Source organism: Dendrobates tinctorius, unplaced genomic scaffold (genome assembly GCF_039654945.1).
Source record: "Dendrobates tinctorius isolate UK_male_01 unplaced genomic scaffold, ASM3965494v1 ptg000020l, whole genome shotgun sequence".
NCBI lineage: Eukaryota > Metazoa > Chordata > Amphibia > Anura > Dendrobatidae > Dendrobates > Dendrobates tinctorius.
This window is the reverse complement of record NW_027361688.1, coordinates 36702815-36727075: the sequence shown is the minus strand read 5'-3', so window position 1 is coordinate 36727075 and position 24261 is coordinate 36702815. Positions and strand designations below refer to the sequence as shown.

General features: G+C 47.0%; 1 protein-coding gene across 1 annotated transcript in view; it reads left to right on the top strand.

Moving 5' to 3' along the window:
• RNF213 (ring finger protein 213) overlaps positions 1-24261 on the top strand; it is a 394954-nt gene that overhangs the window by 94896 nt on the left and 275797 nt on the right. The window contains exons 7-9 of the mRNA XM_073568003.1: positions 8132-8334; positions 14048-14316; positions 16774-17033. Coding sequence (XP_073424104.1) covers positions 8132-8334; positions 14048-14316; positions 16774-17033 — 732 coding nt within the window. The remainder of the gene's footprint in view (positions 1-8131; positions 8335-14047; positions 14317-16773; positions 17034-24261) is intronic.

Sequence of the window (24261 nt, the reverse complement as noted above, 5' to 3'; positions counted from 1 at the left end):
TTCAATACCCCAACTGGGGTAGACACCAAGAAAACTTAACTGCAAAATCTGGGTCTAACCCAAAGATCAAGTATTGTCTCTGGAGTCCTTAGGAAGCGAGGTCTTTGTCAGCTTCCTTTTCAGCCTTTGTGATTTTGGCGTCAGGGCTATCTGCCACGCCGGGTCATCTGGCAGCGGATGCAATAGGGTCGCCGAATGGAAGGACTCCAGGTCCGGGTAGGCCTCCAGCTCAATCCCCAAGGACTCACATGCCTCTTTGATGTCTTGTGATGTTCTTGCTGAGATACCTTTGTCTCCATTTGTGATATGTACTCCAAACGGGAACAACCATCTAAAACGGACGCCTTTTTTTATCAATGCTTCAGTGAACGGTTTCAAGATCCTCCGCTTCCTGAGAGTGCTAGCCGATAAATCCTGGAAAAGTTTAATTTGTGAGCCTTCATACGAGATCTCCTGCGCCTCCCGCGCTCTGCGAAGAACTAAGTCTTTTGCTCGATAATCGAGGAAGCGACAGATCACATCTCGTGGAGTTTCCCCTTGAGAAGGCCTCGGACGCAATGCTCTGTGTACTCTCACCAGTTCGATTTCCTGCGGATCTGATTCATTAAGTAGTTCTTTGAATATCTCTTGTGTTGCTTTCCATAACGCCTCAAAGGCCACCGTTTCAGAAAGGCCTTTAACTCTTATGTTGTTACGACGTTCTCTGTTCTCATGATCTTCTAGCACCGTGTGAATTGTATGTAGTTGGAGTTCATGGACTTTTAAAGAGTCTAGTACAGCGTTCGAACTTTGCGTCATGGCAACTTGCGAATTTTCCAATGTCTCAAGTCTGTGGCCTTGAAGTTTTAGGTCGTGTTTTATCTCTGCAAGTTCTTGTCCTATTGGCTCAAGAGCTTTAGACAATATACGTTTGATGAACGAACGAGTGACTAAGGCCTCTCTCGCTGTGCTGCCCGTGTCAGAGTCACTCTCCGGTTCAGAATCTGAATCTCCTAATGAGGTCAAATCACGAAGCTTGGATGGTTTAAGAGAATCTGACGGAACCGTTTGTTTTTTAAGAAAGTCATCCATGTCTGTTTGCGTAGTGGACCTTGTAGGTTTGGGCATGCTCTTTTGCGTTTTTACGCTGGATCTCCCCATCTTTGCAGTTATCTAAAGCAGAGAAGAATAGAGCAGTTTGAAGATTAGAATTCCTCTCGCTGGCTATGAATTTAGCTAATGTTCCATTTTATGCCCAATCTTAAAAGTGATAAACAATGGAAAGAGATGTCATTCTGGCTCTGGTCACTAGATGGCAGTCTATAACCACTTTCTGCTGGTTTTCCAGAGAATCCTCTCTTATATTCGTTCAGCTAGGTATAACATGGGTTAATTAGAAAGCAAATAAGGGGGGGATGAAAGATGTAGGGACAGCACTGGTGGGGGGGGAGCGCTTAATACAGATCTAAGGCTCCTTATATTACTCCCTTCTCTCCTCACACCCCTCGGGTCAGACAGTCTCAGGCCCCCACTTGATTAATTGATTATCTCCTTTATTGCTACGGAGTTAGGGAGAATGACCATGCTCTCCTGGTCCTCTGTCCCCTGAATCAGACCCCTCTGCTTAAGACACTCCGTCACCTTGCTTCTGTTATTTCAGTGTTACCTCAGCTCCCGGAGACGCTTGGATCCCTCAGATCTCTCTCACTGATTGCAGAGAGGGGAGGAGGCTGAAGCGTGCCGCTGCACGTCTATTCTAGGTCCGGGCCGCGTGTCTTCTGCAAGCCCGACGGGACTATTTTCAATGCTGCGGCGTGATACACACTCTCTGTAGCCGTCCCCCAGCTATGAGAATAGTAGCGATTTTATGTGTCCTGGTCAGGGGGTTTCGCAATGGTACCTTATTTGCAGGGGAGGGTTAGCTCCGGGGTCTCTCTTATCTGACAGCCTTAGGTCAGGGGTGAAGTCCTCTGCCCGAGGCGATGGTGCTGTTAGCAGTATATCCTTCCGCCACTCCGGCAATCTCCCGCCTGCAGGGCCTCAGTTAGATGAATCCCTTCTTTATCCCGAACGTGACTTGCCACCCAGGGTCTATGCGATCCAGTGGGGTCCTGGTTTGGGTTGTAATGCGGGGATGGTATAAAAAGAAGGCTCTGGTGATATTAGAGCCCCTTTTGGTGTATTTGTCCGGGAGCTCAGGTTTCCTGCTTCTTGCTCCACCAACGTTCAGGCTCCGCCCCCGCGCTTTTTTGTGCATGGATCTTTTTCTCTAATTGTTCCTGGTATTCATTATGCAAACTAGGGGGCAGGTCACTGAGGGAGCAGAGACCTGTCAGCAGTCTGCATTATGAATACCTAATCAGGGCACCACATACATGGATACGAGCATATCATTAACCTAAAAATGAAAATAAAGATTAAGAAATAGCCACAAGACGGATTTCATCAACCAAGGTATCATTTTATTCAGTATAACGGCGACGACCTGACACTGTGTGTAGGTTACTATGCACAACCCTACTGACAGGTTCCCTTTAATCCCAGGGGGAGGCGCCCTGTTCTTAACCTGGATTGCCTCCAAGACTGCCGGCCGAACCCATTAGGCAGTCGTAGCCTTAGAAGACGGAAGGCCTCTAGATGTACCCTTTGGGATAGCAGAGAGAATACGTCCCGCGGAAAGGTGCCATCATAGCAAAGTAAATTCGCATTGCCCTAATAAGGTCCAACCTGTTCAGTGAATGCTCCAGAGGGTGAGCCGGAGATGGACAAAAGGAGGGATAGGATAATTCTCTCATTGAGATGAAAAGCGGTGACTACCTTGGGAAGAAAGGAAGGCACTGGCCACAAACCACCTTGTCCTGGTGGAGAATGAGGCAAGGTAAGTGACAAGAATGAGCCACCAGCTCCGAAATGCTCCTGATGGAAGTGGGAAGTGATGGCCACAAGAAAGACCACCTTTAGTGGGACTTCTCATAGCAGTTTGAATGGGGAACTCCTGAGAGCCTCCAGAACTAAGTTGAGATCCTAGGGGTCCACTGGTGTTTGGTACGGAGGGGCTTTGTGAGCCACTCCCTAAAGAAAAGTTCTGACTTGAAGCTAAACTCTTTTGGAAAAGAATTGATAGCGCAGATAGTTAGTCCGTCAGAGAATTGAAGGCTAGACCTGTGTCAAGCCCTGCTTGAAGAAAAGCCAGAATACAAGGGAGAGAGAAAACCATAGGTGTAGTGTGACTAGCTTTACACCAACAGAAGAAGGCTTTCCAAGTCCGATAGCAGACTCGAGATGACGCCGGCTTCCGGGCCTGGATCATTCTCTGAATCACAGGCCCTGAGAATCTGGACGCTCTTAGAACCGCGATCTCAACAGCCACTCCGTCAAATTGAGTGACCGAGAATTCTGGTGGAAGATGGGATCCTGTGAAAGCAGATCTGATCTGTCCCCGAGCCTCCAAGGGGCGTCTGCGAGCAGATTGACGACCTCTGAGCCAATTCAGTACTATTAGGATGACCTATGCCCTTGAGGAGATTCTGCCAGTGGAGAAGGGACAGAGTCATGGCTCCGATCTCAAGTATGTAGTGTCAATGAAGTCTCTTCTGGGGACCACCGGCCCTGGACTGTGAAGTTGCGGAAAACAGGCTTTCTTCAGCTAGGGAAAGGGACGGAGCCTTAACGAGGATATCGTCGAGGTTCGTTATGACAACTAGACCTCTGATCCGTAGGATAGCTGTAATGTACTGTAAGATATGTATGTTAAGTAAAGTATGTTTCTAGAACATTCTAAAAATCTCCCATTTCACTCTGATGAGAAAATCAGCTTGTCACATAGCTGCAGCAATTCCCCCCTTCCCTCCTGCTTGCTGCTCTCTGCCTGGATCTGTAATAGGACACTTCCTGCTACAAGCATTTGGCCTCTCCACAGAAAATGTTAATTAGTTAAGCTGGAGTTCTGATGCTGAACAGACCTGCAGATGTCTTGGGATGTCTGGCTAAGTGGCCCATCCCCCTTGCCAGCCACATGGTCTGCCTAATACCAGCTAAGCACATGTAAGTGTTAATCTCTGTTTTAATCCTTTTGTTTTATACTGCATTGTACATATTTAATGTCTCAACTTTGTAACAACCTTTTATCTGTGTAATCACTGCCCACATTTTTGGGAATAAATGATAAAAATTTTCAGTTTGCCTCCATGCTCTAAGAAACGAACTATGCGCCTTTTGTTAGATAATCGCTACTAATTTGGGGGTTTGCCGCGGACCCTCTTAATTAACTCTTTGATTAAGTGAATCATGGCTGGTGGCAGCGTGGTGTGTACGGTTGGTTGGGCTAGTTGGCAGTCCGGAAGGGTCTTATATTGCTGAATGAGGGGCTGCGGCCACAGCATTGATAACTCCCTTACTGCAGTAGTCTAATTGCCGGGCACAACAAGCAGTCCATCCGGCGACTAATTATCCTAGGTGCAGTTCCCTGACTGACCTGAGGGTAAGGGGGCGACGGAGAGCTGCGAGTTCCAAAGTGGAACTGAGAAGGTGGGATATACATAAATCCCCGCAGTTCTTGGAAGGTTGTTAGCAGTGGTGGGGCATCCAAAATAACCCCCTGCGGTAAATTGTTAGAGCGAGATTAGCTTGCTGTATATTTTTGTCACATGGTACCAGTGGCAGGATAACTAAGATAAGCCCCAACTGTGCCTATGATAGCCGTGTGCCGGCAGTGCGTTACATCCCTCCCTCCGCTGACATACTGGTGCCAGTGGTGGGATCGTGACAATTTGGTGGCAGCGGCGTGCTTTCGTCACAATAGCCATCATCGCTGCCATTATGTTTGTGAAGACCCTGAGAGTGGTTTTGAGACCGAAAGGCAGAGCGACTTATTGCAAGTGGTCCAACCGTACCACAAAATGCAGAAATCTCTGATGCACTGGAAAAAATGAAACCTGGAGATTTGCGTCTTGGATATCCACCGAGCACCGGAACTCCTGTGGTTACATGGACGCTACTACTGTGATCAGGGATTCCATCCTGAAGTAAGTGATGTTGACTAATCCTTTTGTTCAGTAATTTGAGATCCAGGATGGGCTGAACCAACCCATCATTCTTTGGAATCAAAGAGGTTTGACTAGAAACCTGTAAAACTTCTGCGGTGGAACGGAGACGATGGCGCTTGATCTGAGAAGAGAGATGATGGCTGTGAAAAATGGAACAGAGAGGGTTCTCTCAGGGTGGGATTTGAAGAACCGGTTTTTGGGCCGAGAGATGAATTCTACCTGTATCCTGAAGACTTGACCTCTCTGACCCAGGTGTCTTTGACAGAGACGAGCCAAGCCAAGGAGACGACCGCCCACCCCGGGAGAATCCTTGGGGTGCGGAGTAACCTCATGCAAAGGAGAACCAACCAGGTCTGCTCCTAGATGGTCTGCCCTGCACGTTTTGGGGACACTAGGAGAGTGTTGGTTTAAAGGAAGCCCTTTTTCTTTCCTGTCGTGCTAGCGGGAGAAATCTTCAGCAGGTGTGAAGTACTGAAAAAAACTAAACCTACGCTTTTATGGGAGGATGTTGAGGTTTTGTCTGAAGAAGCAGAGAACTTGTCCCTCCGATGGCATCCTTTATAATCTAATCCTGCCTGGTACCAAACAGTAGTGATTCCTGGAAGGGCAAATTGGTGAGGGATTTCCTAGACAAATCTACCTGCCACGCCTTTAGCCAGATGGTTTTTGTGGATGGCCACTATAATACTGGATACCTGAGCAGCACATGAGGCAGATACTACGTATTTTCCCGCATGAGAGAACTAGTCAGCTAAATCAGTTAACTCGGCTGGAGGAGCTCCAGCGAGGATGCCTTGCCCGAGTTGCTTAGCCCATGCATATATAGACTTTGACACACATGTTGTGGCAAAGGCAAGGTATAATGTGGAGCCTACCACTTCAAAGGCTGACTTTGCAAATGACTCAATGAGTCTGTGATTGGAGTCCAGGAGGGATTCTTCGTCAGTAAGGGAAAGGACTGTGTTGGTGGATAATCTGGAAACTGGGGTGTCCACCGTAGGAGAAACAGGCCAGTTCTGCGCTAGATCGGAGGAGAAAAGCATACAAGATACTGAATCTTTTCCCTCTCTGGAAACGTCTGGTGGGATGTTCCCGTTCTCTGGAGAGGACCTCCTGAAATTCCTTATCAGGAGTGAATACCCTAGGAGTTGGTCTAGATTGTCTAATGGACACTGCCTGTTCTGTGGGTCCCGTAGAAGTATCCTTGATATTGATAGTCTGGTTCATCGCCACAATAAGACTCTGGACCATGGCTCTCATGTTGGAAGCTTGATTAGAGTCCCGATATAACCAGACTCGGAAACCATATCCGAATTGTGATCTGCTGGCGAGTCTGGAGAGGATGACCAGGAGGAAGCTGCCTACCGAGAGGGACCGGGTGGGGACTGGGAACGAGAAGAGGACCTAGAGCGACTCTCCTGCCTAGTGCTCTTACAGCCATTGTTGGTACACTTAGACCAGTATTCCCCAACTCCAGTCCTCAAGAGAAACCAACAGGCCAGGTTTTAAGGATTTCCTTAGTATCGCGCAGGTGGTGGAATTATTCCCTGTGCAGGTAAGCAGATCTCACCTGCACAAATCCTGAAAACTTGACCTGTTGGTGGCTCTTGAGGACTGGAGTTGGGGAACACTGACTTAGACGGTGTATCATGAGATACGCCAGCAGCTGCAGAGGGGGTAATAGGCAACAGATACCAGGGACTGACACACTTTGGTAAGATTCGCATTAGATTGCGACTTGGAAGTCTCCTACGCTGGGATAAGGACTCCTGGGTAGTAAGAAAAGGGGGATTATTGCAGTCCTGACAGATGGAAGAAGATAAACCCGAAGGGAGTAGGCATTTACAAGAGGAGCAACAAAATGTTTGATAAGTGTAGTAGAGGCCAGAGGGCGAGAGCACTCTCCTTTAGGGTTAGATATGACAGGGGTTAAGCAGACTCGCTAATAAATGCCAGAGGTTAGGGGACAGCAAGGAGATCTGCTTGGGAGAGTCTGTCTGCAGGGCAGAACTTACAGATGAGATCCTGAAGTCTGCACCCAGAGATCGTGGAGGGCTGTTTGGAAACTCTCCTGCTCTGGAGAGGATCTTGTCCTGCAGTAGTTTCCGGATGCCAGAAAATGGCGACCGCAGAAAGGAAAAGGCGGGACTTATGTGAGGAAAAAGGTGTGCATAACTCGCGCCACTAGAAGAGGAATGGGGGTGTCCGCGCCGGTCGGGAGAAAAACCATGCGCCATGACACTGTAAAAGGGGCAAAGATAAGTGGCGCTTCTAGGCCGCATAGAAACCTGGGTCTAAATTACGAGTGAGGCCGTCGAAGGTGGGAGGCATAGTAAAAATGCAGGAAACACCTTGTGCCTTAGCGATCCTGTTCACGCACCACAGTCACACATCCATAAGGGCCCCCAGTTATTTGGAATCTTGTTTTTTCTTCTAGGTTTTTCTTTTTCTTCTTCTGTCTTTTTCTCACATGCAACCTGATGGAAGAAAAAGAGTAACTCTCCATTCCTGAAGATGAGTAAAGGACCATCAGACGTTCTAACCTCTTCGGATTGTGGGACGTCTGTTGCTCCTGAAACTGTTAGGCTCTGGTTGGCGAACGGGTAGGAGTGGGGGCAGGCAAGTTCACGCCGTACTCTGTCTCTACTTGGAAGAACAGTGTGACTGTTCACACTGCTTCCCTCCTGAGGTAGAGGAGAGAAGATTTTGTAAAAATAAAAGGGAAAAAATTACTGGAAAACGACGAAAACTGAATTGAAAGACCCGTGTCCACCTCCTACTGACACTAAACTGATTAACTTAGTGCATGTTGATGGGATGTACACTGCTGGGGAGGAGCTTATTTTTGCACATAGTGTCAGCCTCCTAGTGACAGCAGCATACACCCATGATTTCCTGTATCTACCAATGAAGCGATAGAGAAATGAAACTTGACCTTGGTGGGGGAGATGGTTAATGATTTTAGAAACATGACCCAACAACGTGGTCATGGTACAAGGCTTTATGTTTGAAATCCGCCAATAATAAATATTATTTTAATTTAAAAAAAAAAAAAAAAATTCTTCATTGATTCTTGATTCATCTATGTATTTCATTTTTATTTGCAGAGAGATCAAGGACTTTGGATTTTTATATGAAGGACACACTCATGTTTCCAGGGACAATCTGGACAAAAGGATTGAATACAAGTATGTTATTACTCGCAGTAAACGAAAGCAAGAATATGAGTACATTTACTCTGAAAATGAACACAGCTCAGTAATCGTCAACCGTTGTCTTTTTATTCAACCAAACTGTGTCTTTAAAGGAGGTGAGATTCTGCATATACCGTGTTATAATTTTATATACATCATGATTAACTGATATGTAGTATTAATGAAAACTCATACAACTTGGTCATATACTTTGTGTTTTTATTCCTTACTCTTGGCAGGATGATAATTTAAATTACCATACATGTCGAGTTTCAGGCGATACTTAGCAGTTTTCGCAGCCTGAGAAGAAGTTCACCAATCGCAAACATTTGGAGGCAAGGTAGCCCTTCCCACAGAAGGACGCCAAGGAGTGGACAGATCCACCCGAAGTGGACCCCCCAGTCTCTAGGCTAGCAGCACAGACCCTCCTCTCACTGCCAGATGGCTCAACCCTCAGGGACGCAGCAGACCGGCAGGTAGAACGCATGGCTCGTTCAATCTTCGAAGCGGCAGGGGCCTCTCTGGCTCCCGCTTTCGCTTCAGTCTGGTCGGCCAAGGCCATTCTGGCTTGGGCCAAATAATTGCAGGCTGGCCTCCAAGCTTCAAATCCTGAGCTGTCGGACCAAGCGGTTCAAATAGCAGTGGTAGCAGATTACATGCTTCATGCAGCCCTGGATACCGCAAGAGGTGTAGCGGGAATAGCATCAAACGCCATCACGATCCGGCGTATCCTCTGGCTGCGGGAATGGAAAGCAGACACGGCCTCAAAAAAAACTACCTCACGCATCTCCCGTACCTCAGTGGGTGGCTTTTTGGTGAAAAGTTGGACACAATGATATCCAACACCACTGGGGATAATTACAGTACCTCTCTCCCTCAACTAAAGCCTAAACGCTTTCAAAAGGTGTAACCAAACTCGATTCCGATCCTTTCGGAATTCTTCGGGCTGGTCTGTCTCGCGTCCAGCACAAAACCGTAACCGCTCTCCGCGCAGGGACAACCCACGGGCGGCGCAGAGGCCGGACAGGACATGGCAGTCGAAAGCGGGCCAGGCAAAGCCCAAAGGAGGAAAACCTCAGACTTTCTCCTCTTCATGACTTACGAATTCTGGAAGACACCCCACCCGTAGGCGGACGACTTCTACTCTTTCAGCATGTCTGGCTGCCTATTACAGAAGACAGGTGGGTCAAGGAAATAGTGTCTTCAGGATACAAGATAGAGTTCACTTCCAGCCCACCGAACCGGTTCTTCCTCTCTATTCCCCCAAATCTGCCAGACAAGGCTCGTGCCTTCCACCAAGCGGTTTCCTCCCTCCTTCAAGCAGGAGTCATAGTACCGGTTCCCGCGGCCGAGCGTTTCCGAGGGTTCTACTCCAATCTGTTCGTAGTCACCAAGAAAGGAGGCAGCGTCTGGCCCATTCTGGACCTAAAACAACTCAACAAGTACGTACGCGTTCGTCATTTTTGCATGGAGTCCCTTCGGTCAATCATTGCGTCCATGGAGAAGGGAGAATATCTCGCCTCCATAGACATACAAGACGCATACTTGCATATACCGATTGCTCCCACCCATCAGAGATTTCTCACGTTCGCAATCAACCAGGACCACTACCAGTTCGTGGCTCTCCCGTTCGGACTCGCCACGACTCCAAGAACGTTTACCAATATCATGGCAGCCTCCATGGACGTTCTACACTCCAGAGGCATAGTAGTCGTTCTGTACCTGGACGACCTTCTCATCAAGGCTTCCACCTTCAAGGACTGCGAAGTCAACGTCTCAATCACAATCGACACTCTGAGTCGCCTTGGATGGTTATTCATTTACAGAAGTCCTCGACTACCCCGAGTCAGTCTCTGGCCTTCATGGGGATGCTATTCGACACCTCCAGGGGTCTGGTGATCCTCCCCAGGGACAAGGCACTGCCCTCCGTTTGGGAGTTCGCATACTCCTCCGCAATCCCCCCGATCTCTCCGGTTTGCCATGAGAGTCCTTGGCAGGATGGCAGCAGCAATGGAGGCGGTACCACTTTCCCAGTTTCACCTCAGGCCTCTTCAAGTAGCCATCCTCAAATCCTGGGACAGGAATCCTTTCTCCCTCGACAGGGAGTTCCGGCTAACATCGGCAACCAGGAGGTCCCTGCACTGGGGGCTTAAGCCAACCTCGCTTGCAACGGGAAAATCTTTTCTCTCAAGTCAATGGAAGGTCCTGACCACCGACGAGAGCCTGACAGGTTGGGGTGCGGTGCACCTACATCACAGAGCACAGGGCAAGTGGTCACCAGTGGAAGCGACCATGGCCATCTTCCTGGCATTGAGAGCCTTTCGTCACTTACTGGCAGCCTCTCATATCAGAGTACAGTCGGACAATGCCACGGCGGTGGCATATGTGAACCACCAAGGCGGGACCCGCAGTACTCAGGTGATGAGAGAGGTGGCACATATCCTCCACTGGGCGGAAGACACGAGGTCGGTACTCTCTGTGGTCCACATTCCGGGTGTGGACAACTGGGAAGCCGACTTTCTCAGCAGACAAGGAATGGACTCGGGGGAGTGGTCCCTCCATCTCGAAATTTTTCGCCAGATCTGCCATCGCTGGGGGACCCCGGACGTCGACCTAATGGCATCCCATCTCAATGCCAAGGTCTCCAATTTCATGGCCAGGACACGCGATCCGCGGTTGCTCGGAGCAGATGCCCTGGTTCAGGACTGGACCCAGTTCCAGCTTCTGTACATTTTTCCACCTCTCCCCCTGATATCCAGAGTCGTGAGGAAGATCAAACAAGAGGGAGTTCCAACCATCCTGATCGCACCGGACTGGCCCAGACGTACATGGTACGCCGACATCGTGCAACTTACAGCAGACGCCCCCTGGCGTCTCCCCGACCGTCCCAATCTTTTGTCACAAGGCTCGTTCTACCACCAGGACTCAGGGGCTCTCAATTTGATGGTGTGGCCCTTGAGACCTGGGTTCTAACCCAGGCAGGGCTCTCACCGGACGTCATTAGAACAATGATCAGGGCACGGAAGCCAGCCTCCGCCAAGATCTATTACCGTACCTGGAGAGCTTTCTTTACTTGGTGCGAATCTCGCGGCCAGATCCCACTCCCTTATTCCCTCCCAAAGGTACTTGGCTTTCTCCAATCGGGCCTGGACGCCAGGTTATCCCTGGGCTCCCTTAAGAGCCAGGTGTTAGCGCTCTCAGTGCTTTTTCAAAGACGCATTGCTAACAAGCTGCAAGTAAGGACTTTTCTCCAGGGGGTTTCCCGATTGGTTCCCCCCTACAGACGTCCACTGGAAACGTGGGACCTCAACCTGGTTCTGACAGCATTGCAGGCACCACCTTTCGAACCCCTTAAGGAAGTCCCACTCCACCTTCTATCACAGAAGGTGGTCTTTCTGGTGGCAATCACCTCGCTACGCAGGGTGTCTGAGCTGTCAGCACTCTCTTGCAGACGGCCCTTCCTAGCTTTTCACCAGGACAAGGTGGTTCTCCGTACAGTCCCGTCCTTCCTTCCGAAGGTTGTGTCCAACTTCCACCTCAATGAGGAAATTTCACTGCCATCCCTTTGCCCGGTTCCTGTTCATAGAGTTGAGAAGGCTCTGCATACGCTTGACCTCGTCAGGGCATTGCGTATATATGTGTCTAGGACTGCACCCTTCCAGAAGTCTGATTCCCTCTTCCTTCTTCCGGAAGGTGTTCGCAAAGGTCTACCGCTTCCAAAGCTACCCTTACCAGGTGGATCAAGTCCACCATACACGAGACTTACCAATTCACCTTGTCCGGCCGGTATCAGGGAACACTCTACGCGGGCGGTAGGGGCCTCCTGGGCCATTCGGCACAACAAGTTTGCAAGGCAGCAACTTGGACTAGCCTACACACGTTTACAAAACACTACAGAGATCACACCCAGTCCTCAGCAGACGCGAGCCTAGGTAAACGGGTTCTGCAGGCGGCAGTGCCCCTAGTTTAGGGACCTGTCAGTACATTATTCGTCCATTGCTTCCCTCCCATGGACTGCTTTGGGACGTCCCATGGTTCTGTGTCCCCCAATGAGGCGACAGAGTAAAGGAGATTTTTGTGTATTCACCGTAAAATCTCTTTCTCTTAGCCTCTAATTGGGGGACACAGCTCCCACCCTGTTGCCCTTATGGGCCATTGTTACGGTTCAGTTCTTATATTGTTCTTGAGCTCGTGCATAGTAGCCTTCTTACAGGCATGGTTATGTTGTTTCTGTTATGTTCCTCCTAATGCTTTTGCACAAAACTGGAGAAGGCTGACGCCGTCCAGGGGCGTATACTGCAGAGGAGGAGCCAAAGTTAATCTTTTTCAGATTATGCATAGTGTCGCCTCCTAGTGGACAGCAGCATAACACCCATGGTTCTGTGTCCCGCAATTAGAGGCTAAGAGAAAGATTTTACGGTGAGTACACAAAAATCTCCTTTTTCAAATCAGTCCAGAAAATAAAATCAATGTGTGTGCATGAGATTTCTGAAACCTCATAGACTTTGCTGGTACAGTAAAACGCAGCTTAAAATTTGCATTAAAAAAGCAACGTGTGAACATGAGCTTGGAAACTTTTTTTTTTTTTTTTTTTTGTTCTTTTCTTGGGTAACTCACGCGTCCTTACAGTTTCCTCAAGGAGGACACACCGTGCCTTCTGCAACAGTGTATCTCCCTAGGGTATTTTATCATGATTAAGAACCCATAAAGTATTCAATTTGATGTTCAGTATCTACTCATCACTCTTCTATGGAGATTAGAAATAAAGTGCTAATTTTAACCGATTTGGATCAAGCTTGACAAACATATCTATCTTTTTAATTCATCACCGCCTTGCAACGGCGGAAATGTAATGAGCTTTGGCCAAAGTCAAACAGGAATCCAGGCGTCAGAGGGATCCTCCAGTCACATTATGTGCACACCGGCACTGACAATGTGAGCGTGCCGCAGAGATCATCCCGTGTCAGTGCTCAGGTGCAGACAGGAAACATGGCATACGGTCGAGGAATACGGTCGAGTCTCGCATGTTAATACCCGGCACTGCCGCGTGCCTTGGGAACGGATTGGCGGCCGCATAGCAATACATTCAGCCGCAAGCTCCGCTTCCGAGGCTGAGTAGTCTCAAAAGCTTGCAATGTGTTACCATCTTTTCAGTTAGCCATTAAAAGGTATCAACCACTGAGGACTCTCAATTCTGAATATTTTTCTAAGTTAGACTGTACATTCCTAATATGATTTATATAGGGGCTAGGTCCTCCATATAAATATTCAGGCAGTTTAATATTTTATAGGTGACAAACTTCCTTTAAATAATAAGTTTAAGTCTGTCAGAGTTTGAACCAAGTGTCAGTTCACTGTAGAGAAGACCGAGAACTTAATTTTTGCATCTTCTCCATTGTCTGACTCCGTTGATGTCCAAGTGCAGTCTTATGTTTCACAGGCACCCTTAGACTTGTATGGGTTTGTGTAATTTGATTTCCAGAGCCACTCGTAGCATGCTGCAAATTTTTTTTTTTTTCCTTACCAAATCAGCATGAGGGAAAAAAAATCACAGATCTGCACTGCCCCGTAGAATAACATCGGTCTGAGTGCTGTCCGATAAAACATCACACAGCACTAGGCCATGTGTGAGCCCTAACCTGAATTGCCAAGCCATTCAAGGCAGAAATCATTGTGATGGTGCTTGCAGTATTGTTCTCCGACGTCATGTATGAGTTTCTATCGCTAAAAATCTTGTCACCAAGGCCTTATTCAGACTGTTGCTGTTCCTCTGGAAGGTCAATAAGACTTCACGTGAAATTAGTGATTGTTTTTATTTTTGCTTTTCAGAGTGGCATCAGTATGATGATGTGTGCCTTAAAAAAAACGAGAGTTTGTTGGAAAAATTCAAGTTCTGGAAAGATGAAGACAAATCCGTTCGCAAAGCAAAACTGAAGGCTGGTGAAATTATGGTCAGCGGCATCTACAGTATTCTTGCCACCTGCGATGAGATCAATTTGTCTGGCTTTTTTGATCAACTGAAGCAATTCCATCACGTGTCTACACAGCCCAATTTGACATCATATCAATGGCGTGATCGTGATTATGACAAAGAAAAGGTATTTATTTTGGAGTTATTCATTGAAATGTACAAAAGATTTGAGGGGCAGTGATAACATTAATTAAGGTGGAATTCCAGTTCTGTTTAAAATGGTCCTTATCCATCACTACAAGAAATACAAATTATAATCACTGCAGCTATATCTTATCTATAGCTTATTTAGTGGTAAAAATTGCTGCAACTTCTAAAAGAGATGCTCTGTCATACTGAAATTTTGAGTGTACATACCTTGGTCCATGAGAAACTTGATGGTTTAAAGCAGGTGTTTAAAATGTCCACCATTCACATCCAAGCACGGCTACACGTGCCGCTCCATATTGTTGAATGCATCTGTAGGACGTCTGGGATTCTAGCCTGAGATTCTCGCTGTATGTTCTCTTGAAGTGCCTGTAACGTTCATGGCTTCTGCAGTGATTTACGTGGTGATGCCAGAAGTCGCAGTTTCACATTTTGAATTGTTTCCTCAGACATTTTGGATTTTTTCCATCATGCCTATCCAGTAATGTTCCTGTACTTTCCAGCTCATTCACCAATGACAAAATAAATGGTTTGGGCGGTGGATTTCGATCTTCAGACTTCTTTAGGCTACTTTCAGACTAGTGTTAGGAGGCGCAGGTCTGCCGCTAGCTCCGCCCCTGGCCGCGCCACCTCCGGTCAGCTCCACCTATGGTCGCATGACGCTGCATGCGATCAACGTACCCTATTTTTAGCGTTGGGTATGCTGGCCGTGCGCTGGCATGATTTTGCCGGTGCGTGCGCCCTTTTGGAGCTGCGGCGACATGCGCCAAACACACCGTGTTGCATTTTTGTGCGCTCGGCGCAGCGCCAAAAGTGCGCTTGCACCAGCAAAATCATGTCAGCGCACTGCCAGCCTACCCAACACTAAATATAGGGTACGCTGATCGCATGCGGCGTCATGCGACCATAGGTGGAGCTGACCGGAGCAGGCGTGGCCGGGGGGGCAGAGCTTAGCGTTGGCCCTGCGCTGCGCCTCCTAACGCTAGTCTGAAAGTAGCCTTAGAAAGTCACTTTGGCACTTCTACAAGGACTTTCAAATAAGTTTTTGCAATGAAAACATGCTCCTCCAAACTGTACATTGTTTATACATGAAGAAGGAATTCGGCAGGAGTGAAATGCAAGCACCACATAAGAGCTACTGATGCACAGAAAGGCGTGCAAGCAAGTCTATGTTGTAATTGGGGCCATAAGTCAGCCAGACCACTCGGCACTAGGATGTTTCTTGCTCCTAAGGTTTATTGCGCCGTCTCTTCTCATGAACCAAAGTATGTACAGTCCAGATTTCAGTACAGTCAACCATCTCTTTTAGACGTTACAGCGATTTTTCTGGGTAAAGTAGCCAGTGTATCACCCGGTAATTATTTCCCGTGGGAACAAAGGAATTGGTATGTTGGATCCCTCTTCCCTCCAACATTTGTCAAGGGATTTAGGTGACTTTGATTTCAAAGTACATAGGCATTTAAAATGGTTATTCCCACAATATTCATTTTACAAAGAAAATTATCTTCATGATTAATGGTAATATGTTGTACAATTGTTTCTTTTTCTACGTATGTTTTTTTCCAACTCCTGCTTCTCTATTCAGTCTTATTCTTATCTGCTAAAAATACATTTCCCAGCAGCACCCTGCATCATCTTAGTGCTTCAAGCTTCACTCTCGGCTCTTGTGATAGAGATAGATGGATCTCAACAAGCAATTTTTATTTTATATAGATGAGGTGACCATTTATTGGAATTTGGTATCCGTAACCTTTTATTTGACCAATAGTCATTACTATTTCCAAATTTCACATTTTATTGGTGGTTCATTTTAATCTTCAGAGCTGACAATATAATATCTAAGCTGTGCTGCAACACAGCTGTCAAGGCAATGAAGATGACGTGAGAGATTTATTAAACATTTTCTTTGGCAGGATCATAGGCACATCTGATTTTCATGACATAGATAAGGTCATTATGTTCAAATTCAACTGGCACTGTGGGATCTTCAACATAGAATAGTTGAGCTGTGATTACAACCCGACTGTTAGATGTTCTTTTAGACATGGTCATTAGATAATCTAAGTATGCTTGAGACAGTATGAAATATAGAGGATAAATCATGTGGAAGCGGAGGCTAAAGAGTCCTTGGTGGAGGGACGTCATCATTAGATAGTAGTTACATGCACAGATTGCTCATGAGAAACCACTAATCTCTGTCTGTGCGGTATACTTTCTTCTGGATCAGCGCGCGTTAGAGCTCGTTCCTTGAGATAGACTCAAGTCCCTTTGGTAGGAACCATATCTACTGTACATATATAGCCTATCCTGTTGATATGATATAAATGTATGAGTTAGGAATAACCCTTTACATAATTTATTTTACAAGTACAAATAATTTCTAAAAAAAGACTTCTGATTTCATTTGACAATACTGATAATGATTTTTGTAATTTAGGTCCAATATTTGATGAACATTTTGCTCAATAAAATCTGTGACCCTTTCATCAATAAAAATAATCAGCAGGAAACTGATGTGAAGCTGAACAGAATAACTGCAGGAATAATCTACCTCCGGATAGTTCAGACATTTTCCCTTTCTGTTGATAAAGAGCATTTAGCAAACATCTGCTGTGTCCTGTGCTTGGATGACATGCCGAGAGAAAAGTTGATTGCTGAACTTCACAATGCAAAGATTCTGTTCAGTAACTTTAAAGGGTAAGTTTTTGTAACATCTTTAATGTTTTCGTGATGGACTTGTGTTGATATCACTAGGCTACGTTCCTACAATGAATATTTGGTGACATTTTGATGTTGCAAATTTTTATGCACCATTTTTACACCTAGTAGTTAAATTAGGTTACTTTATTGTCATTATCATGTTTTTGAGTGCGGTTTTTACACGCCTTTATATTAAATTTTTTATTTAGTTGCACTAAAAACGCATATGCCAATATTTCAGCAAGCACAATCGAAACCCTACGATCTTATATGAATGGCCACAGACCCAGTACAACTTTTATTTTTTTATACAATGTCTTTCACAGAACATGTCCATCAAACATAATTCTGAAGTAGTCAGTTACACCATTGAAGCAAATTGGTCATTATACCCAAAATAGACAAAAGAAATTGAATAATAAGGAATCCTATTTAATTTTTGAATTACAAAACCAGCACCTACAGCTGCATCTCACAAAATTAGAATATCATTAAAAAGTTAATTTATTTCAGTTCCTCAATACAAAAAGTGAATCTCATATGTTATATAGAGTCATTACATACAGAGTGATCTATTTCAAGTGTTTATTTCTGTTAATGTTGATGATTATGGGGCGTGGCCTGAGCGGCATGTGAGGAGGACGTGTGCCCGCTGAGCTCCTGCATATTCCTGCTCTATTCAGCCGTTTCGTCCCCACAGCACGGCTAATTTAACCCCTGGAGGCTGCACCGGAGTCGGTGGACACCGCGGGGCACCGGAGATTGCCGCTTCACCCCAGGATATGGGGAAAAGAGGTCAGAGAAGGGTGGCAGGAGAGGCCGGAGCAGGGAGCCAAGATGGCGCCGCCGCCTCAGCGCGCGCTTTGGAGGAGGCCGCAGAAGACAGCGCGGCTAGGAACAGGGCAGTGGCGGCCAGGCTGCAGCGCTTTGCCCGCACGGCTGAGGCAGAACAGGAGTCTCTCCAGGACTCTGATATGGACCAGGAGACTGTGGCAGAGGACATGAGCCCGGGAATGGGGGAGGAGGAGGAGGCTGCCCATGCCAGAAAGCAGGGGGGGAAGGGAGCTGAGCCTAGCTGGAGTGATCTGGTGGAAAGAAATAAACAGCACCTCACAGCCTTGCAATTGCAAGTTCCAGACGAGCCCACCAACAAACATGTTATGCTGGCAGTGGTGCACTGTGGGACTGCAATCTCACATGTCCTGACACAACTGGGCTTTCTGCAGGAGTCCATGCAGACTGTGCGACATGACCTGCACAGTGTTAGAGACAGAACAAGTCAGCTGGAAAAGCGTATGGGTGCTGTGGAGAATTCTACCTCTGACTCTGGACAGCATTGTACAGAGCTCAAGAAGGATATGGCAGCTGTCTGGGCTAAAACTGATGACCTTGAAAATAGATCCAGACGGAATAATGTTTGTATTGTGGGCATGCCAGAGCGCTGTGAGGGAAAGAATCCTACTGCCTTCATTGAAACATGGCTTAAAGAAACAGTAGGTGAGGACAATCTAACACACCTGTATGCAGTGGAAAGGGCACACAGAGTCCCGACTCGGCCCCCCCCCCCTGGTCATCCACCAAGACCTGTGCTGGCTAAAATCCTTCACTACAGGGACAGAGACGCTATCCTCAGATACTCGAGAGAACACCCTGACCTTACAATGGAGGGATCCAGAGTCTCCTTTTACCCGGACTTTTCGCCGGAAGTTCAGAAGATAAGGGCGAAGTTCATAGACATCAAGAAGCGTCTGAGAGCCTGTGGCGTAAAGTACTCCTTGTTTTTCCCGGCTAGACTGCGTGTTGAGGCCTGGAATAAAAGCCACTTTTTTCTGGACCCCAGGGAAGCTGTGGACTGGTTGGACCTTAACGAGCGACAATTGAGGAAGGAGAGGGAGGAACAGGACTGTGGCTGATGGTTTCTCGACTTGCTTAGCTGTTATGGAGTCATGCGGTTGGAGTCTGCGGTCCTGATGCAATGGACTGCCTAACAAGTTATATTTCTATTTCTTCTTTTATTATTCTGTTATATGCTGGTCTAAGAATTTGTGGTCCTTGTGGGGCCTTAATCTGAATATGGATAAGGGACAATGCATAGTGCTGTGAGGTTGTATCCTGTCAAATGCGGGTAGTGAACAGGAATTGAAGCGCCTGCTGAATGGGGTGGAAGGGTTCGACAGTACCCTTACTTGTTGCACCCTTGGTTCAGCCCAAGGAATTGTTGGAGGGTGTTTTTTGGGGGGAGGGGGGAGGGATTGGGTTCAAAATGTCCTTTGGCATGCTTGTACATTTCAATATTGGCTATGGTTCGGCCGGGGGGAAGATGGTAGGCAATATGCTGTGGTGCGATAATGGCTGATCTTAAGATACTTAGTTGGAATATCAGGGGGTTGAAGTCGCCAGTAAAACGACAGGCCATATTTTCCTTCATAGCGGACCAGAAGCCGGCGGTTGTTTGTTTGCAGGAGACGCATCTCACACAGGAGACGCTGGGAATCCTGGATAAGAGATGGGTACAGGCGGGCTTTCACTCTACTCATTCCCAATACTCTAGGGGGGTTAGTATATTGATTCACTCCAGGACTCAATTTGAGTGCCACCGAGTGGTGGTGGACACAGAGGGGCAATTCGTCCTTTTATCTTGTACAATCTTTTCCATTCCACTGGTGTTGACGTCTATATATGTACCTCCACCTTATAGCAGTAGAGTTCTCTATAAAGTTCTGGCCATTCTGAGAGATTTTCCGGGGGTTCCGCATTTGGTGGTGGGAGATTTTAATAATATTCTGGATTCACATTGGGACAAGGGTAGCCATGAACCTCTGAGGCTGGGAGGTAATCTTACGCCATTTGGGGTTCTCGTGCGGGAGATAGCTTTGACCGACTTGTGGAGATGCCGTAACCCTGGTGTCCGTCAATTCTCGTGCTTCTCCTCTACTCACTCTTCCCTGTCTCGCATTGATCTGGCCCTGGGTGATGATCTTATGCTGGGTAAAACTTTAGAGGTTAAATATTTGGCGCGAACGGTATCTGATCATTCGCCTGTTTCAGTCATGCTTTCGGGGGGTGGGAACGGGAGGAATGATAGACCTCTCTGGCGTCTTAACCCGTTTTGGCTGCAGCTAATCAATCGGAGTGGCGGCTTTGTCCCTGAGTTGCAGGAATACCTTAATCTTAATAGAGGCTCGGCTTCTGTTGGGATCGTCTGGGAGGCCTTAAAGGCATACTTGAGGGGAATGTTCATACGAGAGATTTCTAAAATAAAGACCGCCTCTAGGGCAAAATCACAACTTACATTTCGGGAGCTGGAGGATGCGGAAAGGGCCCTTGCGGCGCAGAGCACACCTGCCACTCGGAAGCGATTGGGGGAGGCGCAGTCAAAGGTGACCAAACAGACATTGGAGGTGGCGGCGCAAAAACGGCTGTTTCAGTCTACTCAGTATTTTGAGAGTGCGGAAAGTGTGGGGCATTTGCTTTCTGTCGTGACATCGGCACAGAGAGGGTCGGCGGCTATAGCGGGTCTTCAGGATGTGAATGGGCGACTGCTCACTGACGCATCGGGGATTTTGAAAATTCTAGAGATTTTTTATGCTGGCTTGTATTCCTCACATGTTAGGGCCCCGACAGAGGATGTTGTTTCCTTTTTGGAGGCTGCCGGTCTCCCAAGGTTGACTCCTGAGGACAGGCGCTCTCTAGATAGACCTCTAAGTCTGGACGAGTTGGAGGAGGCTCTGGGAACCATGTCTAATGGTAAGGCACCTGGGGTAGATGGGTTGCCAGCTGAGGTATACAAGCGGTATAGAACGGTATTGCTCCCTGCTCTATTGACAGTGTTTAATGATAGTCTGGAACGGGGTGTTCTTCCACCGTCTATGCGAGAAGCTGTCATTGCCGTGCTGTTGAAAAAGGACAAGGACCCAACTCTGCCTGCGTCGTATAGGCCCATCTCCCTGTTGACGCTAGACATTAAACTTTTAGCGAAGGTCCTGGCCATTCGACTTTCAAAGGTAGTAGCTGTGTTAATACACTCTGACCAGACGGGGTTTATGCCCAACAAATCGACGTCTATGAATATTAGGAGATTATATCTGAATATGCAGGTGAGGCCTGATAATGCCGGGAAGAGGGTGGTTCTGTCTCTAGATGCCGCTAAGGCATTTGATAGTGTGGAGTGGGACTATCTATGGGCGACGCTTCACTGTATGGGTTTTGGCCCGGGCTTTATTGGCTGGGTTAAGCTCTTGTACTCGGAGCCGAGTGCTCGGCTGAGGGCTAACGGTCAGTTGTCTGACCCTTTTTCACTTCATAGAGGAACAAGGCAGGGATGCCCTTTATCCCCGCTGCTGTTTGCTCTCGCGGTGGAGCCGTTGGCCTCGAGGATAAGATCGGATGCTGGCATAGAGGGATTTCGATATGGGGAGCATGAGGAGAAGGTAGCATTATATGCGGACGACCTGTTATTATTTTTAGCGGACTCGGACAGATCATTACAAAACACGATGACACTTCTTGGGGCGTTTGGGGAGGTCTCGGGTCTGGTTATTAACTGGGAGAAGTCTGCGCTCCTCTCACTGGACTCAAGCTCCTGCGATGTGGTAGGTGTGCCGGTTGCAACGTCCCTTCAATATTTGGGCATAAAAATATCCAATAAGCTGACAGATTATGAGAGTTTAAATCTTGTCCCGTTGTTGGACAGGATCAAACAGAAGGTTAAGGCCTGGGCAAAGTTACACCTCTCCGTAGTGGGAAGAGTGAACCTGTTGAAGATGGTAGTTATGCCGCAACTCTTATATGTCCTTCATAATTCCCCTGTCTGGCTTCCTCAGAACAGGTTTCATAAAATTAACATGATTTTTAGAGAGCTTGTTTGGCTGAGACAAGGTGCGAGAATTAAACTTGAACACCTGCAAAAACCTAAGGATGAGGGGGGACTTGCATTGCCCAACCCATGGCTTTATTTTTTGTCTTCCCAGTGCCAACATGTAGCAGGAGGGATGGAGGGCGAGTTGGTGGATTTGGTGGGAGGTCAGAAGATCCTTCAATTTCTAGTGGGACGGGGATCACTGGTGTCGAGTCTGGAGTCGGGTAGATTTCGATCCTTTGCATTCAGGTTTCCTACGGTGCTTCTGATGGTGAGAGTATGGGATAAGCTGAGGCAGCTGAGAGGAATACGCGGTCTTACAAAGTACTCCCCCATATGGGACAATCAACATTTGCCATGTATGAAAACGCTTAGAGGCTTTGCTCACTGGAGGCGGATTGGCATATGGTGGGTGTCGCAGCTGGTGGAGGGAGGGGTTTTTAAAACTTTCGAGCAACTGGGACGGGAATTTCCCCTCCAACGCTCTATGTTTTATCAATATTTGCAGCTGCGTCACGCGTATATGGTGCAGAGCAAAAAAGTTGACCTAACCATACACCATGGCGTCCTTATTCATAGGCTCGGTATGCAAGGGTCCACCAGAGGACTAATTTCAATGGTGTATGGTGGTTTACTTGGACAGGTCCTGTCAAAGCATCCTATTGGCGCACTGATAAAGTGGGAACAACAGCTGGGTACGATATCAGTGGAACAGTGGGACTCGATTCTACAGATGATTCCCAGATTGTCTCTTAGTGAGCCTGGACGCCTGTCTCAGCTATATGTCCTCTACAGGACATACAGGTCTCCCGAATGGTTGTTCAATAGAGGGTTGCGGTCGGACTCAAGGTGCCCCAAGTGTACAACAGATAATGCGGACATTTTACACATGATGTGGACATGTTCTTGCCTGCAGATATTTTGGATCGTGGTTCTTGGCCTTATACACTTGGTCACGGGACAGGATATTCCCAGGGACCCCATGATTTGTGTTCTGGGTTATGTTGATGAGGTGGGAGGGGACCAATATCTTAAAGTTGCTGTGGCCAGAATGCTATATGTGGCCCGAAAGCTGATAGCTTATCACTGGATTTCTGACAAAATCCCCTCAAGAAAAGAATATATTAATAGGTTGAACCATATATTATATAGGGGAAAGTCTGTGTATCTTAGGAGAGGTGTGCCGCATATTTTTGGGAAAATATGGGAGGGATGGTTGAAGATTCCCAGCCTGGTTGCCTCGAATCTTCTGGATTAGTGGGTGGGCTTTGGAGGTGGTCTCCTGTAGGTTGTTTCTTGCCTTTTCTCAAGCGATCTGGTTGTGTGTTATAATTGGTCTATTCGCTATGTACCAGTCCATGCCATCGGACAAAGGGAGGGGGGGTTATAGGGGAAGGGGATGTTTGATAACATGTTGTAAGTTGTACATGCCTGTCATTTCCAAAAACTTTTAATAAAAACTATCTGATTAAAAATGTTGATGATTATGGCTTACAGCTAGTGATGGGCGAACCCCTCGATCGGGATCGGCAGGTCCGCCTGAGTTTTTTTTGTAACGTTTGAGCTCGGCGCCGGAGGTGACGCAAACTTGCGTCAGAGCCCCGAGCGTGGACTTTACAGATATGGGATGGGGTGAAATTAATTAGCACTTAAGTTAAATGACGTAAAGAGAGAAAAAATTGAAACACAACTGTTCTTGCTTTTTGGTCACTGATGCTCACTCAAAACATTGTATTAAACCCCATTATGTTACCAATAAAAACTGCAGCTCACCCTGCAAAAACAAGCTCTCACACAACTCCATTGACAGAAATACTTTTTTTTTTTTTTTTTTTTTTTTTTTTTAAGCAAAGTTTGATGTTGCTCTCACTGAACTGACCTGTGGAATGATGCCATGCTGGTTACATTTACTGCACAAATGGTTGGAAAAATGGAACCAAAAAACAGTGGTAAAATTGTGTTGCTATCATCACACCCCACTTGAAGCTTTTTTTTTTTTTAATGCCTGGATGGATAACCCTTCCTGTCCTGCCCCATCAGTTTGGCCTCAATTCTGTCCCAACTGCTTTGACTCTTGTCCGCACAGAATGACTGTTCAAACCAATCACAGGTGCTCGGTGCTCCCTTCTTGTAACCAAACATTTAAGTGCTCCTTTCCTTCTTCACTGTACATTCCTTTCTCCCCCTTCATTGTTTTGTTCACTGTTTAATTATCCCCTTAATGACAGCCAATACGTCTTTTTACTGACCTGAGATATAAGAGAATATCATCCCCATACAGGTGACAATCCAGCAGCTGTCGGCTGTACCCTATAGCTGACAACGTGCTGCATCAGCCACGATCAGTGTTGTCACCGTCCATATCTG